Genomic DNA, 21,418 nt, shown 5'->3' on the forward strand with positions numbered 1-21,418 from the left:
TCCCAAGGTAGCTCCTGATTTGGGCAATTGTCTTCCATTCTCAACGGGCACCACATTTATCAAAACAAAACACGCCTTCGTTATTCTGGAGGCACTTCCCAATATGATTACGGCGTTTTCAAGCAAAGCGATATCTAGGAAAGTCAACGCCAAATCAAAGCTCCACCGGATAAAAACCAGCTCCGGAATCACACCCAGTTCCAGCAACAATGGTTGCAGGGAGGGAACTTGCGATACTGGAGCTTTCCCATTTTCAGTCCCAGGTGGTCATAAAGATACAAGCAGCTGCCTGATGTGCAAGGCGGGTTTGGACGTGACACATCCTTCAGAGGCCTATGCCCAGTGAGTTTCCTTTTCCGCAGGGAAGGGGACTAAATCTTTAGAGACAGAGTAGAGACTTTGCATATAGGAAGGACCTGTTCCAATCTAAAAGCTGGGGAAATCCTTGGTATTTGCATGTGCCCATGTGCTTTTAAAACATATTCCTGTAGTATGGGGATGTGTGTGCGCACACGTGCTTTTAATCAAACAAATCTCATCTGTAAAAGAATGTTATTTGGAAGTTCAGGACTAGAAGATTGCTAGAAGAATCTTCATGTTGAAGTACCTGAAGGTGGAATTGTTTTGTGTTCAATAGCAATGAAGGATGGTTGGTTTGATTTTAGGGAAACACAAGCCCTGTATCCTGCCAAGTTTGACACCAAACTACAGTGGTACCTTGGTTTACGAACTTAATCCATTCCGGAAGTCTGTTCTTAAACCAAAACCGTTCTTAAACTGAGGCGCGCTTTCCCTAATGAGGCCTCCCACCGTCGGTGCCCTTCCACCGTTCGATTTCCATTCTTAGACCGAGGTAAAGTTTGCAAACCATGACACTACTGTACTTCTGGTTTTGCAGAGTTCGTAAACTGAATAGTTCGTAAACAAGGCTGTTCTTAAACCGAGGTACCACTGTATATGCTCTTCCAGGAAACTCCATTTCCTCTCAACAGACAGACAGCATTTTGTGGCCACTGAGCATGCTCAGCCTTCATTGTCCCTCCCTCCTTCCCTCCATTATGCTTTGCTTTCTAAAAAATTCTTTTGTACTTGCGCAAACCTTGGGATTAGCCCACTGATTACTAATTGTGTGTGGTGGGATTCTGGCTACATCAGAATCCATATTCAGGTAATGAGATTGCCATTAGTATATAGAATAGGAAGGTGCCTTGTAATTAGCCAGACTATTTGCAAGATGACTACATCTCTGTTTTGTTGTGTTTTAATTCTCGTGTTCTAGTTCAAATTTCTGAGACATTAAATTTCTGAGGTTTAATTTGTGTTTTGAAATTCTGTATGTTGTATATTTTTGAATCACTTTATACCACTTTGAGACCTTGATGGTAAAAAGTGGGATATGTGCTTTTAAATTAAATAATCAAAATAAAAAAATAATTCGGCCACCTCAGGGAAATAGAGCTTCTGTGTTCAAAACAAACATACCTCTGAATGCCAGTTGCTCAAGGAGGGAAAGAGAGCGATGTGGGAGGGAGCTGTTGCCTTTATGGTCTGTTTGTTGCCTTCCCAATAAGCCAATTTTGGGAGAAAGTTACTCTACTAGATGAGCTCTCCTTAGGATGTCAGTAAATGTATTGTGTGCTTCTATGGAGCCTGACCCAAATTCCTACTTGCTAAAACCAGAGAGAGTTTTTGAACCAACAGTTCACATAGCTTAAACACTCACGAGAATGGTGAGCTTAGAGCTTTTTGCCTGGCTTGCTTTGTTATTGCCTTTTGGATGTAGAAATGGTCAGTGCTGTCCCAACACTACCACATCAGCACATGATATCTGTTTTTCAGCAGAGTTATGAGCCTCTATGAGCTTTCTGGCATAGTTAATAATTAAAAAGATATATAAAAAAGTAACAGTTTCCGTATACGCTGGCCAGTTGCCCTTGTTCCAGCCTGAAAAGTGTTTTGTAGCTCAGCGCTGCTAGATTTTGTTCCTCCTAGGCAGGAATGTGTGTTTAGAGTGGGTGCCTCCAGACTGTCACGCTTTTGCGGGAGGGATTCCAGTGCAAGCTAGAACTTTGGGTTCACACAAATAAAGTGGATTAAAGCGCTCTGTCACCCTAGCACAGCCAATCCACTTCAAAAGCAAAAACTAAATAGATCTATTGCAGTTGGAGAAGTGATGGGGAATGGTATTGAAAAGTGTGGGGTGAACAATTGACTTAATGGAAAGAAGTATACACACAACACAAGCAAAGGGGGTAGAATGCTTGTCATAGACAATCCCTGAAAATAAATCAGGACAAATGGTCAGGAAAGACTGGGCATAATCTGACCACTGTAAACTCTGAGCAAGCAAAACAGACCAAATACTCAACAAACAGGTCAGCTTGAGGAATCCAGTATCCTAACCGTTATCCTATTTAAGCTCCTATAGCTTTGATTAGAGCTCAGCTTCAAACTTGTCCATCTATAATTAAATTACCCGAGGGCTTCCCATTTCCCCCAAGCTTTGATTGAGGTTCTCATGGAACAAGGCCTTTGTGCACATAGTAGACACTTAAGAGCCTTCTGAAACTCACAGGGGGTCTATTTAACAAATCATGGAGAAATGGTACCGTGAAGGTAGGAACAACTATGTTCCAAGCCAAGTGTGAGGAACCTTTTCATCCTCCAAATGTTGAGGACCTGCAACTCCTATCAGCCCCAGCAGGCATGCCCAGTGGCCAGAAATAATGAGAATTGTAGTTCAGCAACATCTGGAGGGCCAAAAGTTCCCCATGCCTATTCTAGATTAAGTCCCAAATCTGTGATGCATTATTGAGCCCTGATGCAAATCTCTCTTCCCCGACCCAACGGCATTTAAACACAGGATATGAATTCTGAGCTTAGCTTCTTTCCAGCACTGTGTATCTTTTTGGGTGTGATAGGAGACGGTATAAACAAGATAGGAGAAGGTATTTTTCTGGAAAAAAATCTATTGCAAGACCCCAAAGGCCATTGGGCAGGTAAAGGTAAAGGGACCCCTGACCATTAGGTCCAGTCGTGCCCGACTCTGGGGTTGCGGCGCTCATCTCGCTTTCTTGGCCGAGGGAGCCGGCGTACAGTTTCCGGGTCATGTGGCCAGCATGACTAAGCCGCTTCTGGCGAACCAGAGCAGCGCACGGAAACACCATTTACCTTCCCGCCAGAGAGGTACCTATTTATCTACTTGCACTTTGACATGCTTTCGAACTGCTAGGTTGGCAGGAGCAGGGACCGAGCAACAGGAGCTCACCCCGTCGCGGGGATTCGAACCGCCGACCTTCTGATCGGCAAGCCCTAGGCTCTGTGGTTTAACCCACAGCGCCACCCGCGTCCCAAGGCACCCATAGCGTTCTTCTAATTTAAGAATGTAAGAAGAGACTGGTGCATCAGACCAATGGCCCATCTAGTCCAGCATCCTGTTCTCACAGTGGCCAACCAGATGCCTCAATGGGAACTAGCCAGCAGGATTCAAGAACAAAAGCACTCTCTTCACCTGCAGTTTCCAGCAACTGGTATTCAGAAGCATTGCTGCCTCTGGCCATGGAGGCAGAGCATAGCCATCAATGGCTATCAGCCATTGATGGCTTTATCCTCAATGAATGTGTCTAATCCTCTGACCACTGCCTCCTGTGGGATCACGTTCCATGGTTTATTCCATAATTTCATAGGAATTATGCTTGCTTGCTCTAAATGCTTAGAGGAATGACACAACCTTGGTCCATTTGTCAAAAGGCATATGTACTTGGAAAGTCCCTTTAGCCTTCAGAGCAAGATGAAGAAAACATTGGAACGGGCATCCTTGAGGGAGAGGTGGGGGAAAGCCTGACATAAAAAGCTCCTTTACAATTCCCTTGCTCCAGCTCAGCTGTAGTGGCTGCCAGCAATAGCTATAAATATCCCTGAACTATGCTACATTTCAGTCATGTTTCATTTTGCTTTTATTGCCCTTGATAAGGATCCATGCTTCCTTGGAGCAGTGGGAAAACCATGCCAGTAAAAGTTATACAATGTCCAATCACACACACACCCAGCCTCATTCTTTCCTTTGCAATCCAGTGAGGTCACTGCAAATAACACCAGAACACATGGAGGGCCAAACAGTTCCGCCGAGAATTGGTTTGGTGGTGTATTGTTGGGTCCCATGGTGGTTGGCTACGGTTTGCCTTGTTTTGGATGCACTGAGAAGGAGGGACAGAGGACTACGAGACAGAGGATGTTTTGGTTCATACAGAAGACTTGGTCCATTGGCAGGGCTGATATGGGGCAGGTAAAATAAAGTTCCATAGTGTCAGCTCTTATATTGGAGGAGCAAATGTTGGAGCCTCCAGCTCCCCATTGGATGTTTGTGTGGACAGGTGTGTCTTCGCACCTGCCCATGTTACAGTTATGTGTAAGGGTCAGACTATACTGCAGGGGCTACCGGCCATTTGCAAACCAGAGAAAGTGTTGAGAGAAGGCAAATGAGCATAAATGGTCACAAATCCAATAGATTCAGGATTGGCACAGTCCATAAGAAATTCAGTTGCAGCAGATGTAACCTAAACTTACAAGAACATATAATAAGACTAAACCTTATCACTACAGCACACAGAACAGAGCACTAGAACAAAGAGATAGAAGGAGAAAGTGAGAAATCGGGCTCCTTCTGGCCTGACTATTATAGTCAGCATGACCTTGACAGAAAGGATAGCAGAACCAGCTTAAACCAGCTGTACTCAGCTTCCCAGAAAGAACAACCCAAACATCAGAAGCCTTCTGCCTGTTTCTTTCACATAGAAAGAAACCACCTAGAACACTCTTGAATTAAGTAGAATAGGAAAGATCACTACACATCAGAGTAATACTTTCTGTACTAAGAAATGCAAACTGCCAAGAACCACACACACACTGCAACCTTTTCTATTTGCTACAAGAAAAGGATACAATACATTCCCATCCTTTCTTCCGGATGAGCTTGGAAGAGTTTGGGAATTCCTCCTCTTTTTCTCTAGGTAAAGGTACTCCTGATGGTTAGGTCCAGTTGCGGACAACTCTGACAATGGTTAGTTCCAGTTGCGGACAACCAGAGCAGCGCACAGAAACGCCGTTTACCTTCCTGCCAGAGCGGTACCTATTTATCTACTTGTACTTTTATGAGCTTTCGAACTGCTAGGTTGGCAGGAGCAGGGACTGAGCAACGGGAGCTCACCCTGTCGCGGGGATTTGAACCACCGACCTTCTGATCGGCAAGCCCTAGGCTCTTTGGTTTAGACCACAGCACCCCCCGTTTTTCTCTAGGCAAGTGTAAATCTCTACATTTTCTTCTCATGCAACTGCTTTAATCTACTTCAAAACTAAAGTCATTTTGGGATGATCTTTTGGGGTGCTCATGATTGTAGAGAAGCTTATAAACGATCAAATTAGAGACAAGACATTCAGATTTGCATACAGTAATAAATAAGTAGGATGCAGATTAACCTCACATCACCACCACTATCACCAAAGTAGCCTGTTTGTGGAACTACGTATCTGCCCCTTGAGATTAGGTCAGGTATAGCCAACATGGTGACCTCCAGATATGTTTCCCTCCATCATCCCTCAACCATTCTGGGTGAGACTGATGGGAGTCCTCCAACATCTAGAGGATACCATGTTGCTGATTCTGGTTGATGAATGGATGTATCCTCCGGAAGGTGGTCCAAAAGAGAATGTGACCCTCAGGCGGAAAAAGTTTCTTCACCTCTGCTTTGGAAGCTCCCTGTTTTCCTGCCCTGCTAGACGTTGTCCAAGGGACTAAGAACAAGACGTGTTTTTGAAGGTTGCTAGAATGCTTCTTAGAAGCACAGATGTCAATTAGTACTTTGGTCCAGCCAGCCTTTGAACCAGAGGTCCACTTCTAATTGGAACCACATCAGATAACGTTTGTTGCTGAACATTTTGCTCCTGTTTTTGACCATTTCCTCTTGTTTTGCTACATCTCCGTCTTGGGGGTTCCCCTCTCCCACTTCCCCACCTTTTCTTCTTGCACCAAGAGAAAGATGTTTTTGGATCCTACCAAGATTCTTCTGGTAGCTTTCATTCCTGTTTTCTGTTTGTCTTTTCAGAGCAGCCTGTGGAGTATTTTTCTTGGAGTACAAAGCCATCTTTTGTTATCTTGTCCAAACCAAACTAATTTGTCAGTCTTCTTATATCAACTGAAGGGAAAGCTGGAAGGCAGAAGATCAGGAGGGTGCAAGGGTTGAGATGCGTCAGGATAATTGATGGGAGATTGAGCTTCCTTTTCTTTCTTTGTAGTTAGGTACAAGGACACTGAGTTCTGCTGCAGAAGGTGGGGTGATTTTTCTACACAGATTAAGGACTGTTTTACAGAAATCCTGTATAACCCTGGTTGGTTTTCCTCTGTTGTTGCTAAAGGTTGGCTGAAAACTAGGCTAGGAAACCATGGCTTGAAGGTGGTTTGCCAAAAGCTATTTGTGCTGATGGAGGCAAAGTGTTAATGTCTGCGACCGGCAAACCATGGTTAAGGCAGTTCTCCACCTCCTGGTGGAATGCTTCTGTATGCTCTCTAGGGCTAGCTAAACCATGGTTTGGCTGTATGTCTGGGCTTTTGACCAGAATTGAAATTGTCTTAACAACAAGTGGAGGACGATAGGTTCCCCACTCCTAAATTTGTTGTTGTTGTTGTTTAGTCGTTTAGTCGTGTCCGACTCTTCGTGACCCCATGGACTAGAGCACGCCAGGCACTCCTGTCTTCCACTGCCTCCCGCATTTTGGTCAAACTCATGCTGATAGCTTTGAGAACACTGTCCAACCATCTCGTCCTCTGTCATCCCCTTCTCCTTGTGCCCTCCATCTTTCTCAACATCAGGGTCTTTTCCAGGGAGCCTTCTCTTCTCATGAGGTGGCCAAAGTATTGGAGCCTCAGCTTTAGGATCTGTCCTTCCAGTGAGCACTCAGGGCTGATTTCCTTCAGAATGGAGAGGTTTGATCTTTCAGTTCATGGGACTCTCAAGTGTCTCCTCCAGCACCATAATTCAAAAGCATCAATTCTTTGGCGATCAGCCTTCTTTATGGTCCAGCTCTCACTTCCATACATCACTACTGGGAAAACCATAGCTTTAACTATATGGACCTTTTGCTGGCAAGGTGATGTCTCTACTTTTTAAGATGCTGTCTAGGTTTGTCATTGCAGAATTGTAATAGCCAAACATAATTAAGTGTTATGCTATCAGTTCCATCGCAGCAGGTGTAGCCGCGTTGGTAGAACACTTAGACTCTTAATCCCCAGGGTCGTGGGTTCAAGTCTCACGTAGGGCAAAAGATCCCTGCATTGCAGGGGGTTAGACTAGATCAGTGATGGCCAAACTTGGCCCTCCAGCTATTTTGGGACCACAGTTCCCATCATCCCTGACCACTGATCCTGTTAGCTAAGGCTGATGGGAGTTGTAGTCCCAAAACAGCTAGAGGGCCAAGTTTGGCCACCACTGAACTTGCGTTCCTTTCCAATTCCACGATTCTATGTGTCCCTGGCTTGCATGTGGCAAGGTGGAGAATTTAAGGAAGAAGTGGCTGTTTGTGAAACGAAAGGTTTCCTGCAAGCTTATTTGCTTTATTTATAAAACAAAAAGTATATACTGTAGTGAATTGAGCAGAGTGGAAGGTGAGAGGTTGGGGGGTGGGGTGCTGAATTTTGGCCTTGTACCTGGCGCCACTGAAATTTGAAAGACCAAAGACTCCCCCTGCTACTTTCTTTATTTTGAAAAGCAGTTTTCTATCCCTAGTGGCAACAAAGACATGCTTGAAAGTGTGTGAGAATTTGTAAAGGCAGAGAGATGGCTGGGTAAGTTCTGCAGTGGCTGGGAACAAGAAGTGTGTGTCTTGCAGAGGCTTGTGTTACTAACAGCAGAACACATCGTGCAAAATAGTTTCATAAAATCTTGGGGGTGGGGGTGAATCTGGAAGAGGTGATAAAACTATACAGTTTCTTAGTTTGCAAAATTTGGATTGCTTTGATACAGAATCTTTATTTTAAAGCTTGAGGTATGCACAGTTTTTCAGCAGTTCTACTACTTGCAATGCACACAGGAAGTACTCTATCCCAAGTCAGATTGGTCCATCTCACTCTCTACACTGACTGGCAGCAACTCTCCAAGGTCTTCCACAAGGATCTTTCCCAGCCCTAGGTAAAGGTAAAGGGACCCCTGACCATTAGGTCCAGTCGTGGCCGACTCTGGGGTTGCGGCGCTCATCTCACTTTATTGGCCAAGGGAGCTGGTGTACAGCTTCCAGGTCTTGTGGCCAGCATGACTAAGCGAAACAGAGCAGCGCATGGAAACGCCATTTACCTTCCTGCCAGAGCGGTACCTATTTATCTACTTGCACTTTGATGTGCTTTCGAACTGCTACGTTGGCAGGAGCTGGGACCGAGCAATGGGAGCTCACCCCGTCGCGGGGATTCGATCCGCCGACCTTCTGATCGGCAAGTCCTAGGCTCTGTGGTTTAACCCACAGCGCCACCCGTGTCCCTACCTGGGGATTAAACCTGGGAACTTGTGTATGCAAAGCCTGCGCTCTACCACTGAAGTGCAGCCCTTCCCCCAAATTGGGAATCAATTTTTTTTTTTTCCCCTTGGGAAGCAGGGAATTACAATGTGCTATTTTAGAGGATCTGATGAAAGCTGGCTTGTTGTAGATGTGCTCTACATTCCTTCCTGTTTTTTCTTCTTTTATCTTTTGGTGCTCGGAAGAAGTGTCATAGAATCTAGGAATTCTAGAGAGAAGGGTGACTTTGAAAAGGAGCTAGATTTAGCTGCCCAGTGGGGGTTGTAGAAGAGAATGGAAACCTAGGCAATAAAACCTGGGCTGCATTTTATTATCAGCCTATAAACTTCAACATGGCTGTGTTTAACGTGTGCTTCTGTTGTGTCAAGATGGGATGGAGCCAGATTGGGAAGAATCCCCCACTATTAAGAGGGCAGCCCAGCTCTTGATGGATGGACTCCATCTCAAGTGTTGCAAAGCGATAAAAAGAACATTGGAATATATTGGGTGTTCTTTTATATATGTTCTTCGGATATTCCGAGGAGCCAAATGGAGAGCGTTTGACAGGTGACCTGCAATTTTGGAATCCCTGGCTTCAGGTCTTGTTCTATCCATGAATTCACTAGGCTGTGTAAGGCAAAGAACCACTATTATTATTATTTATTACATTTATTAGTTGCTTTTTAAAACAGGAAACTCAGAGCAGCTTACAAAAATGAACATTAAAAATAAGTGTAAAACAACCTAAAATACACAAGTAATATATTTTTAAAAAATCAGGTCCAGCTCCACTGCAGTAAATGATAAGGAGAAGATTAAGATACAAAGACTAGGGTAAATAAGACCATTTTTTTGCCTGGCACCTAAGAACAGATAGTAATGGCACCAGACATGCATCCCTACAGAGAGAATTCCATAAACAAGGAGCCACCATATCCCTCAGGTCGAACTTAGCTGTTAAGTGGGGGGAGGAAATAAGGTGGGGAAAGGGGAGAAAAAGTATCAAAGGGATGCTGGGAAATGTAGGGAATTTTAATAAAATGGTAAATTAGCCAATGTGTTTCATTCGAAACTTTCCTCAGGGACACTGGAAGAACAACAAACTGTAATTCATATCACCATAGAAAATCATATTCATAACATATTTTTCCTTGTATAAGACAATGCTTTTTGCTAAAAAATATTAGGCAAAAATTGGGTGTTGCCTTATACACAGATAGTGAATGCAGAGGGGGGATATGTCATTAATGGCAGCAGCAAGCAGGAGATTGGCAGTGGCGATTGGGCGGGTGATTGATTGGCTGTGGCAATTGGGCAGGCGATTGGCAGCTATGGCAGTGCAGGCAGGTGATTGGCAACTGTGGCAAGTAGGTGGGTGGGCTGTTGGTGGCAGCGAGCGGACAGACAATTGGTGGCTGTGGCAAGGTGTGCTATTGGCAGTGGCTGTGGCAAGCGATTGGCAGTGGCGGCCAGACAGGTGAGCAATCGGCGGAAGTGACCTCCCGCATCTTATTAATGTGTTTTTCACAGCACAGTTCTTAAAAGGCGGCCTCTGTCACTGCCCATCAGCAAAGCAGCCGTTACAGAAATCCTCTGTGAACGCTGACAAGTGTTAACCGCCTGACTTGGTTGTGATGTCAGGTGATTGACAGGCCAGTGGTTTCGGCCACTTGTCAGAGTTGGCCACCACGAAGAGTGGGGGGATTGAGGGATCTGGCCCATAGGCTGGATCTATTTCTCCCCTGCCTCCTGCTCTTCAGTTGCAGCCAGCAATGTGAAGTGGACACAGGAAAAAAACCAGGCACTGTGACTAAACTCTGCAAAATTAGACTGGGAAGCAGAACATGCGGCTTCCATTTTGTTTTACCAGTTTGGCCTCGTGCCATCTGCAACACGAGGGGAACATTAAGCTGCCTCACAGGGTCGTTGTAACTGAGGTAGTGGATGTAAAATACATTGAACACCAGATGGATATATAAATTATTGCAGCAGCAGTATTATATTTATTACACGGAGGGCAGATGCTCCTGTGGATGATGTTGGATTGATGCGAGTGTTGCAGTCGACTGATGCAAACACACAAATAGTTTACTGGGCTGCATTTTCCTTTTAGCAGCTTTATCTGCCCACCCCAACCCCCTGAGGGCTAGACACTTCAGAATCACAACTGGATTCTTGGAAGCCTAAAAAGCAATTACAGGCCACGTTAAGCACTTTAGGGGCATCGAGTCCAGGCTATATTGCTTGCACCTTGGCAGCCATTGTCATACGGTAGCACTGTGGGGGTGCGGGGAGGACAGCTGGTTAATTGCTGATTTCATATCAGGCTGCATGTCAGTCCTGGGCTATCGAAAGCAATTTTCACTGTTATAAATTAGACCTAAATTGAGACAGTATTTTATTTTTCTTTATTAGCCATCTGTTTGTCTATGATGCAAGGAGCAATATAATTTGGGCTGTGCAGCTGCTGCGTTGATTATGGGCCTCTCTTGCGATGCTGGAACGAGTGCTGTCATGCTGGACTAGGTACCAAACCAGGAAATGGACCCAGCAATCCTTCCATCCAGGGAAAACGTTTAAGGCCCTAGGAAATCGTCGTGGCAGAAGCTGCCAGCCGACATGTGTCAATTAAAATCCAAATTTCTCATGTTTGGATTTGCCTATTTGTTGGTCGACTACGAGCATTTAACTGCTGATACAAGCGTTTAGCCATTCATGCAAATTATCTGTTTGTGTGAGCGGAACAACGTTGGAGGGAGGGGAAATCCCTGCTCCCAGGAGCTGATAAGACAGGTTCTGTATGTCCCTTTCTTGCTGCTACATTGTTCACTTGAGTGGACCGTACGGTAGGCGGTTAAATTGGTGTTTTCTCATACTTCCTGATAGGTGATGGACAATTCATTTGATCACCTAGATGGCAAATAGTTCCACCCACCAACCCCCCTGGCATCTCCAGTTATGTGGATTGGGTAGCAGGTCGTGGAATGACCTGTCTGTGCTGGAGAGCCGCTGACATTCCAGATAGACAGTACTGAGCAAAAGGTCTGAACTGCTTGTAAAAGCAAGATTACTGTATTTTTTGCTGTATAAGACACACTTTTTCCCTTCTAAAAAGTAAGGGGAAATGTGTGTGCATATTATGGAGCGAATGCAGGCTGCGCAGCTATCCCAGAAGCCAGAACAGCAAGAGGGATCGCTGCTTTCACTGCACAGCGATCCCTCTTGCTGTTCTGACTTCTGGGATTCAGAATATTTTTTTTTTATTGTTTTCCTCCTCCAAAAACTAGGTGCATCTTATGGTCTGGTGCGTCTTATAGAGCGAAAAATGCGGTACTCTGTATTTTTGAAGTGGACCAGAGTAACAATGACTTCACCCTTAGAGGAGTCTTTGTTTTTACACTGTAGCATAGCTGCTAGGAGGGACGCAGGTGGCACTGTGGTCTAAACCACCGAGCCTCTTGGGCTTGCCGATTGGAAGGTTGGTAGTTCAGATCCCCACGATGGGATGAGCTCCCATTGCTCTGTCCCACCTCCTGCCAACCTAGCAGTTCGAAAGCATGCCAGTGCAAGTAGATAAATAGGTACCACTCTGGCGGGAAGGTAAATGGTGTTTCCGTGCGCTCTGGTTTCTGTCACAGTGTCCCATTGTGCCAGAAGCGGTTTAGTCTTGCTGGCCAGATGACCTGGAAAGCTGTCTATGGACAAACGCCAGCTCCCTCGGCCTGAAGGCGAGATGAGTCCGGCCCCCCATAGTTGCCTTTGACTGGACTTAACCGTCCAGGGGTCCTTTACCTTTAGGAGGCCCTTCTTGAGAAACACTGTAAAGGCAACCTTCAGCAACCTGCCCTGTAGATGTTTTGGACTATGATTCCCATCACCCCCAGGCATCATAGCCATGCTGACTGGTGCTTGTGGGAGTTGTAGTCCCAAAATATGCTTCAGGTTGAACCTTTTCAGGTTACACTCCATGGCAACCCGGAAGTAATGGAACGTGTTACTTCCAGGTTTCGCCACTTGCGCATGCGCAGGCGCTCAAAATGATGTCACGCGCATGCGCAGAAGCGGCGAATCGTGACGCACAGATGCGGGTTGCGTTCTACTCAGGATGTGAACGGGGCTCCAGAACGGATCCCGTTCGCATCCAGAGGTACCACTGTACTCTACATTTCCACATCAGTTGGCAATTTAAAAACAACAAGCACTCGTGAAAATTCATCAACATTTTAGTGCAACGTTCTCCTGGTGTACACATTTTTGTATTCAATTTTGCATAATATGTACATTTTTACCAGCAAATTTCCAGAATTAATGCATTTTTAGTGTGTTATTTTTCAGTTATAGCGGATTTTTATGCACGCTTTCCACTAACATATGCTGCATTTTTGTCCACGTTAATTGGTTTTTAGAACAGCACCACAACTTTCAGGGAAGTGCAAAATTCACATATTAGCTGTGCTTTGGTTCGTGTATTTTTTTAGGAACTGTGATTTCAACAGTTTCATATTAATAGGAGAATCTCCACCCACCCCCCAGTTTTAAGGCAATTCCTGCCCCTGAGCGAACTCAGCACTTTAAGTAACGGTATCAAATCAGATGAATCTGTATTTACATTTTGCATTGTTTCCTTACTGATATTTCCTTGATGCATTATGACCAGATTTTAATACATATTTTGCACCAATGCTGCTCATGTGAGGTCTTAGGATTTGCATCCGTTGCAAGTAGCGCTTCAGATGTAGAAGCCCACAAGAAAGATGAATGCTTTGTGGTCATTTGACAGAATCGTAATCAGAACAAAGTTTACTGCCTCCCTGTGCTCAGTCTCTCATGTGGAACACAGCTGTGCTGTTATTTGTTCTTGATTTGCAGTTCACTATGCACCAGTGAAAAGGACTTGGAAATTAAAAATGGGAGATGAGAAAACAGATGGAATTGAGTGGGGAGGGGAATTAGTAGGGGAGGAGAGAGCACTGTGGTACAAATATGTGATTCAGTAGTTGGGGAGAAGCTCATACTTTTTGAGATGATGATGATAATAATAATAATAATAATAATAATAATAATAATAATAATAATAATAATAATAATAATTTATTATTTATATCCCGCCCATCTGGCTGGGTTTCCCCAGCCACTCTGGGCGGCTTCCAACAAAACACTAAAATACAACAACCTATTAAACATTAAAAGCTTCCCTAAACAAAGCCGCCTTCAGATGTCTTCTAAAAGTTTGGTAGTTATTTTTCTCTTTGACATCTGGTGGGAGGGTGTTCCACAGGGCGGGCGCCACTACCGAGAAGGCCCTCTGCCTGCTTCCCTGTAACTTGGCTTCTCGCAGTGAGGAAACCACCAGAAGGCCCTTAGCGCTGGACCTCAGTGTCCAGGCAGAACACGCTCACTTGACTGATGCGGTTTCCTGCATCCTTCTGTATGCAGTGGGAGTGAAGCCCATATCATGGCAGGTTGAGGGAGGCTGAAATCTAAAATGATTAGGATGTTAATCCATGACTGGCTGAGTGTGTTGTCTAAGAGTTGATGGTCAAGGAGAAGAGACAGTTGACCTTTTCTTGAGGAACGTTTTTCTGAACTATGGTTTGACCCTATATTATGGGGTTTCTTTTGGATCTTAACTTCTGGCTTGTCCTCTGGTTCTAATTTGCTTTTAGTGACTGCTTGCATGGGCTCCTTGGCTCACACCAAAAAGCTGCCCACAGTCCAGTCCTGACGTCCTGCTTGCATAATGAGGAAGTTGATGAAGCCATCTTCCCAGATGTCTCTATGCAGGAGACAACGAAATGTTGAGAAATCAGATGTTATCCAAAGCAGGACATTGTGCCGTTGAGTGTATTCCCCATTTGAACCTAGCAGTCTCCTTTGGGGATATGAATGATAGCTGTAAAATTGTGAGGTTGGGGCAGGGGGAGTCAGAGTGGATCCTGCACTCAGCTAAAGATCTATCAGTTGTTTAACCTTCATACCTCAGGGATTCCTGAGGAATTTGATTTGAATGACTCTTGCCTTCATCAGCTGCAGGGAGAGAACTGGCCCTTTGCGTCTCTGGGTGAAGAAATGTAACAACCAAAAACCGGATTGTTTGAGATCACTGTCATCTTTTCCCTTGTCATAAATAGTCTTCTGAGTCACACCTCTAAACTAGGTCACAGGGTTGCACGGGTATACTTCAGGGCAAGATCTGGCTCGTGCAGCAACCTTTTGAGGCATCTTCTAAATGCATTCCAAAGTGAAGATGTAATTGTCAAAAATATGACTGCGGGTAGCATGCTTCATTAAGGTGTCCCATGCCAGAATATCACATGGATGCAATTACGACTTTCATAACTGTCTAGCATTGGGAGCAGAAAGGGAGGGGTTTTTCCTAAGTTTTCCAGTATGTGACTTGATCGTAAAATTAAAAAAATGTTATATTGCTTTATTTGAAATACTTTTTTTATTATTAAGGTTTGAATAATGGTCTTGTTGAAGCCATGTTCATTGGTTAATTACAGTTCTACAAAATGCACACTTGTTTTGATTTTAGTCCTTTATTACGATCTCCTTTAGTCCTTTATTACTATCTCCTGCTAGTATGTATGGGAGATATATGCCCCCAGAATCTTTCACTACACACTTAGGCTCCATAGCAGATTAACAGGTACAGAAAAAGGGCTGATGGGTGAGTGAGTGAAAATGGTAGACTTGTGACTCATTCTTCTCCTTCTCCCTTCCTCTTCTATCTTCTTAGGGAGGATTTTGGATTTGAAGACTGGGACAGTGAAAAAAGAAGGCCAGCAATCTTCAATGAGAATGTGCATGGGATCAAGGCGGTCGTTCATATGCAGAATGAGGTATACCCTTCTGTTCAAACATGCAGTGCTTCATTGCTTTTTGTGTACCTCCAGAAGCATCAATATGGTGGAATAGCCTGCAGTGGAGATTAGCTGCAAAATATTTGGATAGACTTGATGAAAAAAACTGCAAGGATTTGGTCGAGTTCAATTGAGTGGCGTTGCCAATTTGCAATGGTAAAATTCAGATTTGTTGTTCTGCCAGCTTTTGCCTCTTGCTATGCCCACCAATTGTGTGTGGTACCCAGAAGGAACCCGTTGGGATGAAAAGGGTTCCCCATCTCTGTTTTTAACTGGAGATCCCTGGGACTGAACTTGGATGCATGCAAAACAAATACCCCAATTTCCCTCCTATGGGATTCCCATAAGCCCGTGGATGTCCACTGTAGAAAGCGAGGGGAGGGGCATTTCCCTAGACCAGCAAGGATTCCTATGAATTGTTCCTCTAAAAAAACAAATAAACTTCTAATAGGGTTTCATTGGACAGCAGATAAAGTCCACAGACTTTCCTGCAGACCCTTGGCACTGAAAAGCATCCAGATACATTGAAAGGTATCTTCCCTTGAATTCAGCCTGTGCAGTAAAATATGGAGAACATGAATGCTTGGCAAAGTTAGGGGTCTATGGCCCCACGATAGACCTTCAAATCTGCAAATGTTCTCCCTCTTGAGTGGTCACCTGGAAGAGTTCTATTTTATCTCCATGCTTGGCATGTGGAAAGTCAAAGGATCAGCTCCCCGCATCTCCGAGCTGCAAACTGGACTAGTGAGAGGGCATGGCAAGGTCAGGAAAATTCAGGGACATTGGAGGAAACTCTGGGTTGGCTCCACTGCTGCACTATCACTGCTCCGACCTTGTCCCTACCTTGCAGCAGCAACCCCTCACCACTTCCTGCTCCTCCCTTGCAGAGACGCTACCAGACAGCACAGCCAGTGCTTAGTTAGATGGATAAGTGGCCTGGCTCAGTATCATAAGTCAAGTTTCCGTTCAAATATGAGTCTCCATATTGGTGGTTCAGCAGGCCATGAAAAAGAGGTTCAATCGTTGCTTTTGATGTGCAACGAACACATCATTTTAAGAAGGTGGATTTTTGCCAAGCCATGAGTAGCATGTGCTGTTCAGTGAACTCTCTGGTGCCTGCTTTCATTACCATGTCAATAAATCTGAATTTTGCATTTTTCTGCCATTAATAAAAGAACCAACAGCTCATATCCTTTCGACAGTCGTGTTTACCAGAACTTAATTTTCCCCTGTACTTCTTCAGGAGGAAAAAAAATGATTCAAATCAACCACTGGAATGTGAGCCTTTGTGTCACCCTAATGTGTGACTATTGAAACCAGCACTTTAGGGCCCAAACATTCCACAACGGAATGGAAATGGGGACTGTGTTTGTGTTTCACAACAAACCAATGTTATTATTTAAAAGCATGTTGAAAGGCAAGAGGAATTAATCACCAACTAATTTTAGCAGATGAGCAAATCTGGAGAACATCTTCATTTTGAAATTTTCAAACATTTTAGGTGACTGCCTGTTAAATGTTTTATTGTCTCGGTCAAATTGCATTTGCAGTAATTAAACATCCCATGGGTTTTTGGGTTATGATTTAGCCATTCTTTGGCCTCAGAATATATTTGGGATTCTTTTACTCATTCTATCCTCATACATTGTTTTTTCAGTTTGAGGTGCTGAACATCATCATCATCGTTTAATATTTCTTAGATTTCTATACCATCCTTTATCTAACGATCTCAGGGTGGTGTACAACATTAAGAACATAATTTAGGGAGTGCAATAATATAAAACACACAGAGGAAAATACTAGGCAGCATAATGAAATAATAATAACAACAACAGTCTCTCCCCCCGCCCCAGGCTATAGATTATTTAATGGCCAAAGGCTTGAGTAAAAAGCAATGTTTTTCCTGGTGCCTAAAGACATGTAATGATGTTCTTGTGTTGTCACCCTCCAAACTTCTGGGGGAGTGGGGACATAGAAAAGGGCCTTGAATGACAAGTGCAGGATGTGGGTTGGCTTGTATGGGGAGAGGTGGTTCTTCCTGCCATGACAACTGCTGGCAGCCATTTTGTATCTTTCCAGAATCATAAAATTGTAGAGTTGGAAGGCACCCCGAGGGTCATCTAGTCCAACCCCCTGCAATGTAGGAATCTCAGCTAGATCATACATAACAGAGGACCATCCAACCTCTCCTTTAAAACCTCGAAGGAAGGAGAGTCTGCCACCTCATGGGAGTCTGTTCCATTACCAAACAGCTCTTACTGTCAGAAAGTTCTTCCTGGTGTTTAGGAAGATGTTTAGGACAGTACAAAGGGGAAAGAAGAGGTGACAAGTATTCAGAGGAAGTTCTGTAAAGTCACCTTATTCTTTTGTGGGGCTGAGGTGGGGAGAAGTCAAAGGAAGAAAGAAAAATCTCGGAAATTTCCTCAGAAATAAATGTCTTCAGATAAATTCCAATTCAGCTCTAGTTGAAAATCCTTGTAGTGTGCGCTCTCCAAGTACAGTGGTACCTCAGGTTAAGAACTTAATTCGTTCTGGAAGTCCGTTCTTAACCTGAAACTGTTCTTAACCTGAGGTACCACTTTAGCTAATGGGGCCTCCCACTACTGCCACGCTGCCACAGTGCGATTTCTGTTCTCACCCTGAAGCAAAGTTCTTAACCCGAGGTACTATTTCTGGGTTAGCGGAGTCCGTAACCTGAAGCGTCCGTAACCCGAGGTACCACTGTATTGGAAATGAACTTCTGTGAGTTGTTATATTTACTGGTCAGTCTTGCCAAACAGTCAGCCACCTGGAGATAAAATCGATCCCTTCCAGGTGACCACTCAAGAGGGAGAACGTTTGCAGATTCTTTTGTTTTCATTCAGCTCACCACAGAATGACTAGTGCAGGCATAGGGCTTGTAAAAATAATGATTATGGGCTAGTAGAAAAGAATTGTGGGCTAGGAACTCCTTTACCAACCTGCTGTTGATTGTGCAGTTTGTATTTTACCCTTTTTCTTTTATGAGTTACAGTTTTTTGGTGTGTGTTTCCCTACCCCTCCCTAACTTGAACAATTGGAACATCTAGGGCAACCTGGTGTCTCCAGGAACTATTCTGAACTAAACAAAACTGGTTGGGCCTGATAGAGATCCCCATGTGCGCTATACATTCAAAGCGCTATTATACTGATTTAAAAAGTCATGGCTCGCCCACAAAGAATCCTGGGAACTATAGCTTCCTAACTATAGGTTGCTAATAGCCTCACAGAGCTACAATTCCCAGAGCTCCTTGGGAAGAGGGATTGATTGTTAAAGCACTCTGGGAACTGTAGCTCTGTGAGCGCAAAGGGGGTCTCCTAGCAACTCTCATTACTTTTAACACACTACAGATCCCAGGATGGTTTGGTGAAGCCATGGTTATTTAAAGTGGTACAATGCTTCTTTAAATGTATAGTGCAATGGGCCTGAAGCTGTAGTCCAGAACATCTGGAAGGCAGCCAATGTATTGGGTGGAAACAGGTCAAGGGACAGACAGTTTCAGGGAAAATAGGCTTCAGTTCTCAATCTGAGCCAGTGTGGTGTAGTGGTTAAGAGCAGTGGACTCGTAATCTGGTGAACCGGGTTCGATTCCCCGCTCCTCCACATGCAGCTGCTGGGTGACCTTGGGCCAGTCACACTTCTCTGAAATCTCTCAGCCTCACTCACCTCACAGAGTGTTTGTTGTGGAGGAGTAAGGGAAAGGAGAATGTTAGCCGCTTTGAGACTCCTTAGGGTAGTGATAAAGCGGGATACCAAATCCAAACTCTTCTTCTTCTTCTGATTAGGTTTCCTAAAAATCGTCTACCCCAAAATATTCCTGACGGCAAATACCATATTGGCCTGAATATAAGCCTCACTTTCCCCCCAAATTCCGACTGTGAAAAGTTAAAGTATGGCTTAGATTTGCGACCTTACAAAAATTGGATTTTACAATATCGCTGCTGAAACAGACATACGGTAAAATGGAATGGGTGTGAGTGCCTGCAGAATTTTAAAGGTGTGGCTTATATTTGGGTGCTTATATTCGGGGCAATACGGTATTCTCTCTCCCCTCCCCTCTGCAATCAAGTGTTTTTACTCAACTCGTTGATGTTCTGGTTTGCTTGCAGGTGTGGAAATGCCCCACTGGATCACTTGCCTCTAAACAGAATAACCACCATGCGAAAAAGATACAGGTAGGTGTCTTTCCTTCGCTGGTTTGACATCCGGTTGGCCGTTTCGTTAGGTACCTCCTCTCAGGACCCTGGAGAGTTGTTGCTTTTCAGAATAGACATTTGGGTAGATCCAGACTTAGCCACGCTTAGAGTAGTCCTCTTGGAATCAGTGGGACTTTGTGTGCAAGTTAAGTCACATTGAATTCAGTGGGACCCCTTCTCTTAAAGTTGACTCAGAGTATGTTCACGTTTGCAGCTTAAGACACAGCGAGGTCATTCCCACCCCCTGCATTTGAAGCAGGGTGGATTTGATTTAAATCACGATTTAAATCTCTAGTCAGTAAGACTTGATTTAAATCATTTTTTTTAACAGAGAGACTCATTCTTGCTGGTATAATCTTAATATTTACAACCAGATGAAGGTTTCATTTTTGGAATAATAAGTTTTCAGAGTAGTTTTTACAGTTGTATCGAAAATTCCTGATTTGGTTATACTCTTAGAACTACATTGACAGATAAGCATGAAATTATTGTGAGGTTTAAGAAGTTAACTGTTGATATTTGGACAACTTTTCTGCTGTACTTTATTGGAAGGAGAAAAAGAATCATTCCCTTAATAACAATTTAACCAATTTATTTGACTAAAATGATAACATTGTAGCATATGTATCCATGTTTGTTAACTGATGTGGTTAAACAATTTAAAAACACCAACAAACCAACCTTAGACTGAGTTTTAGCACACATGAAAAACTTAAAACAAATTCTTGCTTCCTAATGAATATAATGTAACTTAAATAGAAAACTCTCTTTAGAAAGATGGTTCCTCCAAAACCGTTTTATTTTAAAAATCCGATTTAAATTTTTAAAAAATGAGATATATACACACACACACACACACACACACACACACCATTGATTTTTATCTATCCTGATTTGAAGCCACATATTCATGGTGGTGTTCAGATCAGAGGTGGGTCAGGGATGCCTTCTCCTGATGCTCATTACTGTTTTGGTTCTTCTATCCAAATGTTTTAATGCTGTATTTTAATCTTGTTTTTAAGTTGTATTCATTCAACTTGTTTTTATTCTTGGTTGTGAGCCACCCTGAGCCCGGCCTTGGCTGGGGTGGGCTGGGTATAAATAAAATTTATTATTACAGTGGTGCCTCGCAAGATGAAATTAATCCGTTCCGTGAGGCTCTTCGTATAGTGGTTTTTTTGTCTTGTGAAGCAAGCCCATTGACAGCTTAGCGGATTAGCGCTACAGCTGTCAAGCGGCTTCCAGAGATCAGCTGTTAAGCGGCTTATCAGCAGAACAGCTGATAAGCGGCTTAGCGGCTTAAGAAAAGGGCGAAAAAAGCGAAAAAAACCCGTGGGGGGATGCAAGATTTTTTTCGTCTTGCGAAGCAACCCCATAGGGGAATTCGTTTTGCGAAGCGCCTCCAAAACGGAAAACCCTTTCGTCTAGCGGGTTTTTCGTTTTGCGAGGCGTTCGTCTTGCGGGGCACCACTGTATTATTATTATTATTATTATTATTATTATTATTATTATTATTTATTATCCCTGCAACCCGTGTGGAACTCTTATTCATCAAACAGCCATCTGCACTTGGGCACTCCTTTGCGCATGTGTCTCAAGTGTGCACATTGCCACTTAATCCACATCCAGTTTTCTATTTAGACTGAAGCTGGTTTGAAGGGGGGTGGAACCCCACATCAAACAGCAGTATTTCTCAAAGAACTTAAGAGTTGATTTGGATTGGGGCTAACGTCATATGAACGTGGCTTCTAAAACTAGCAATGGGAGCGTACTGAATGTGGAGTTAGTGGTAATGTGAA

General features: G+C 43.9%; 1 protein-coding gene across 4 annotated transcripts in view; it reads left to right on the forward strand.

Moving 5' to 3' along the window:
* ARNT2 (aryl hydrocarbon receptor nuclear translocator 2) overlaps positions 1–21,418 on the forward strand; it is a 146,595-nt gene that overhangs the window by 62,019 nt on the left and 63,158 nt on the right. For all 4 annotated transcript variants that reach the window (XM_081888541.1, XM_081888542.1, XM_081888544.1 and 1 more), the window contains exons 6-7: positions 15,281–15,383; positions 19,533–19,598. In XM_081888541.1, the coding sequence (XP_081744667.1) occupies positions 15,281–15,383; positions 19,533–19,598 (169 nt within the window). The remainder of the gene's footprint in view (positions 1–15,280; positions 15,384–19,532; positions 19,599–21,418) is intronic.

Source organism: Podarcis melisellensis (assembly GCF_964234715.1).
Source record: "Podarcis melisellensis genome assembly, chromosome: 14".
NCBI lineage: Eukaryota > Metazoa > Chordata > Lepidosauria > Squamata > Lacertidae > Podarcis > Podarcis melisellensis.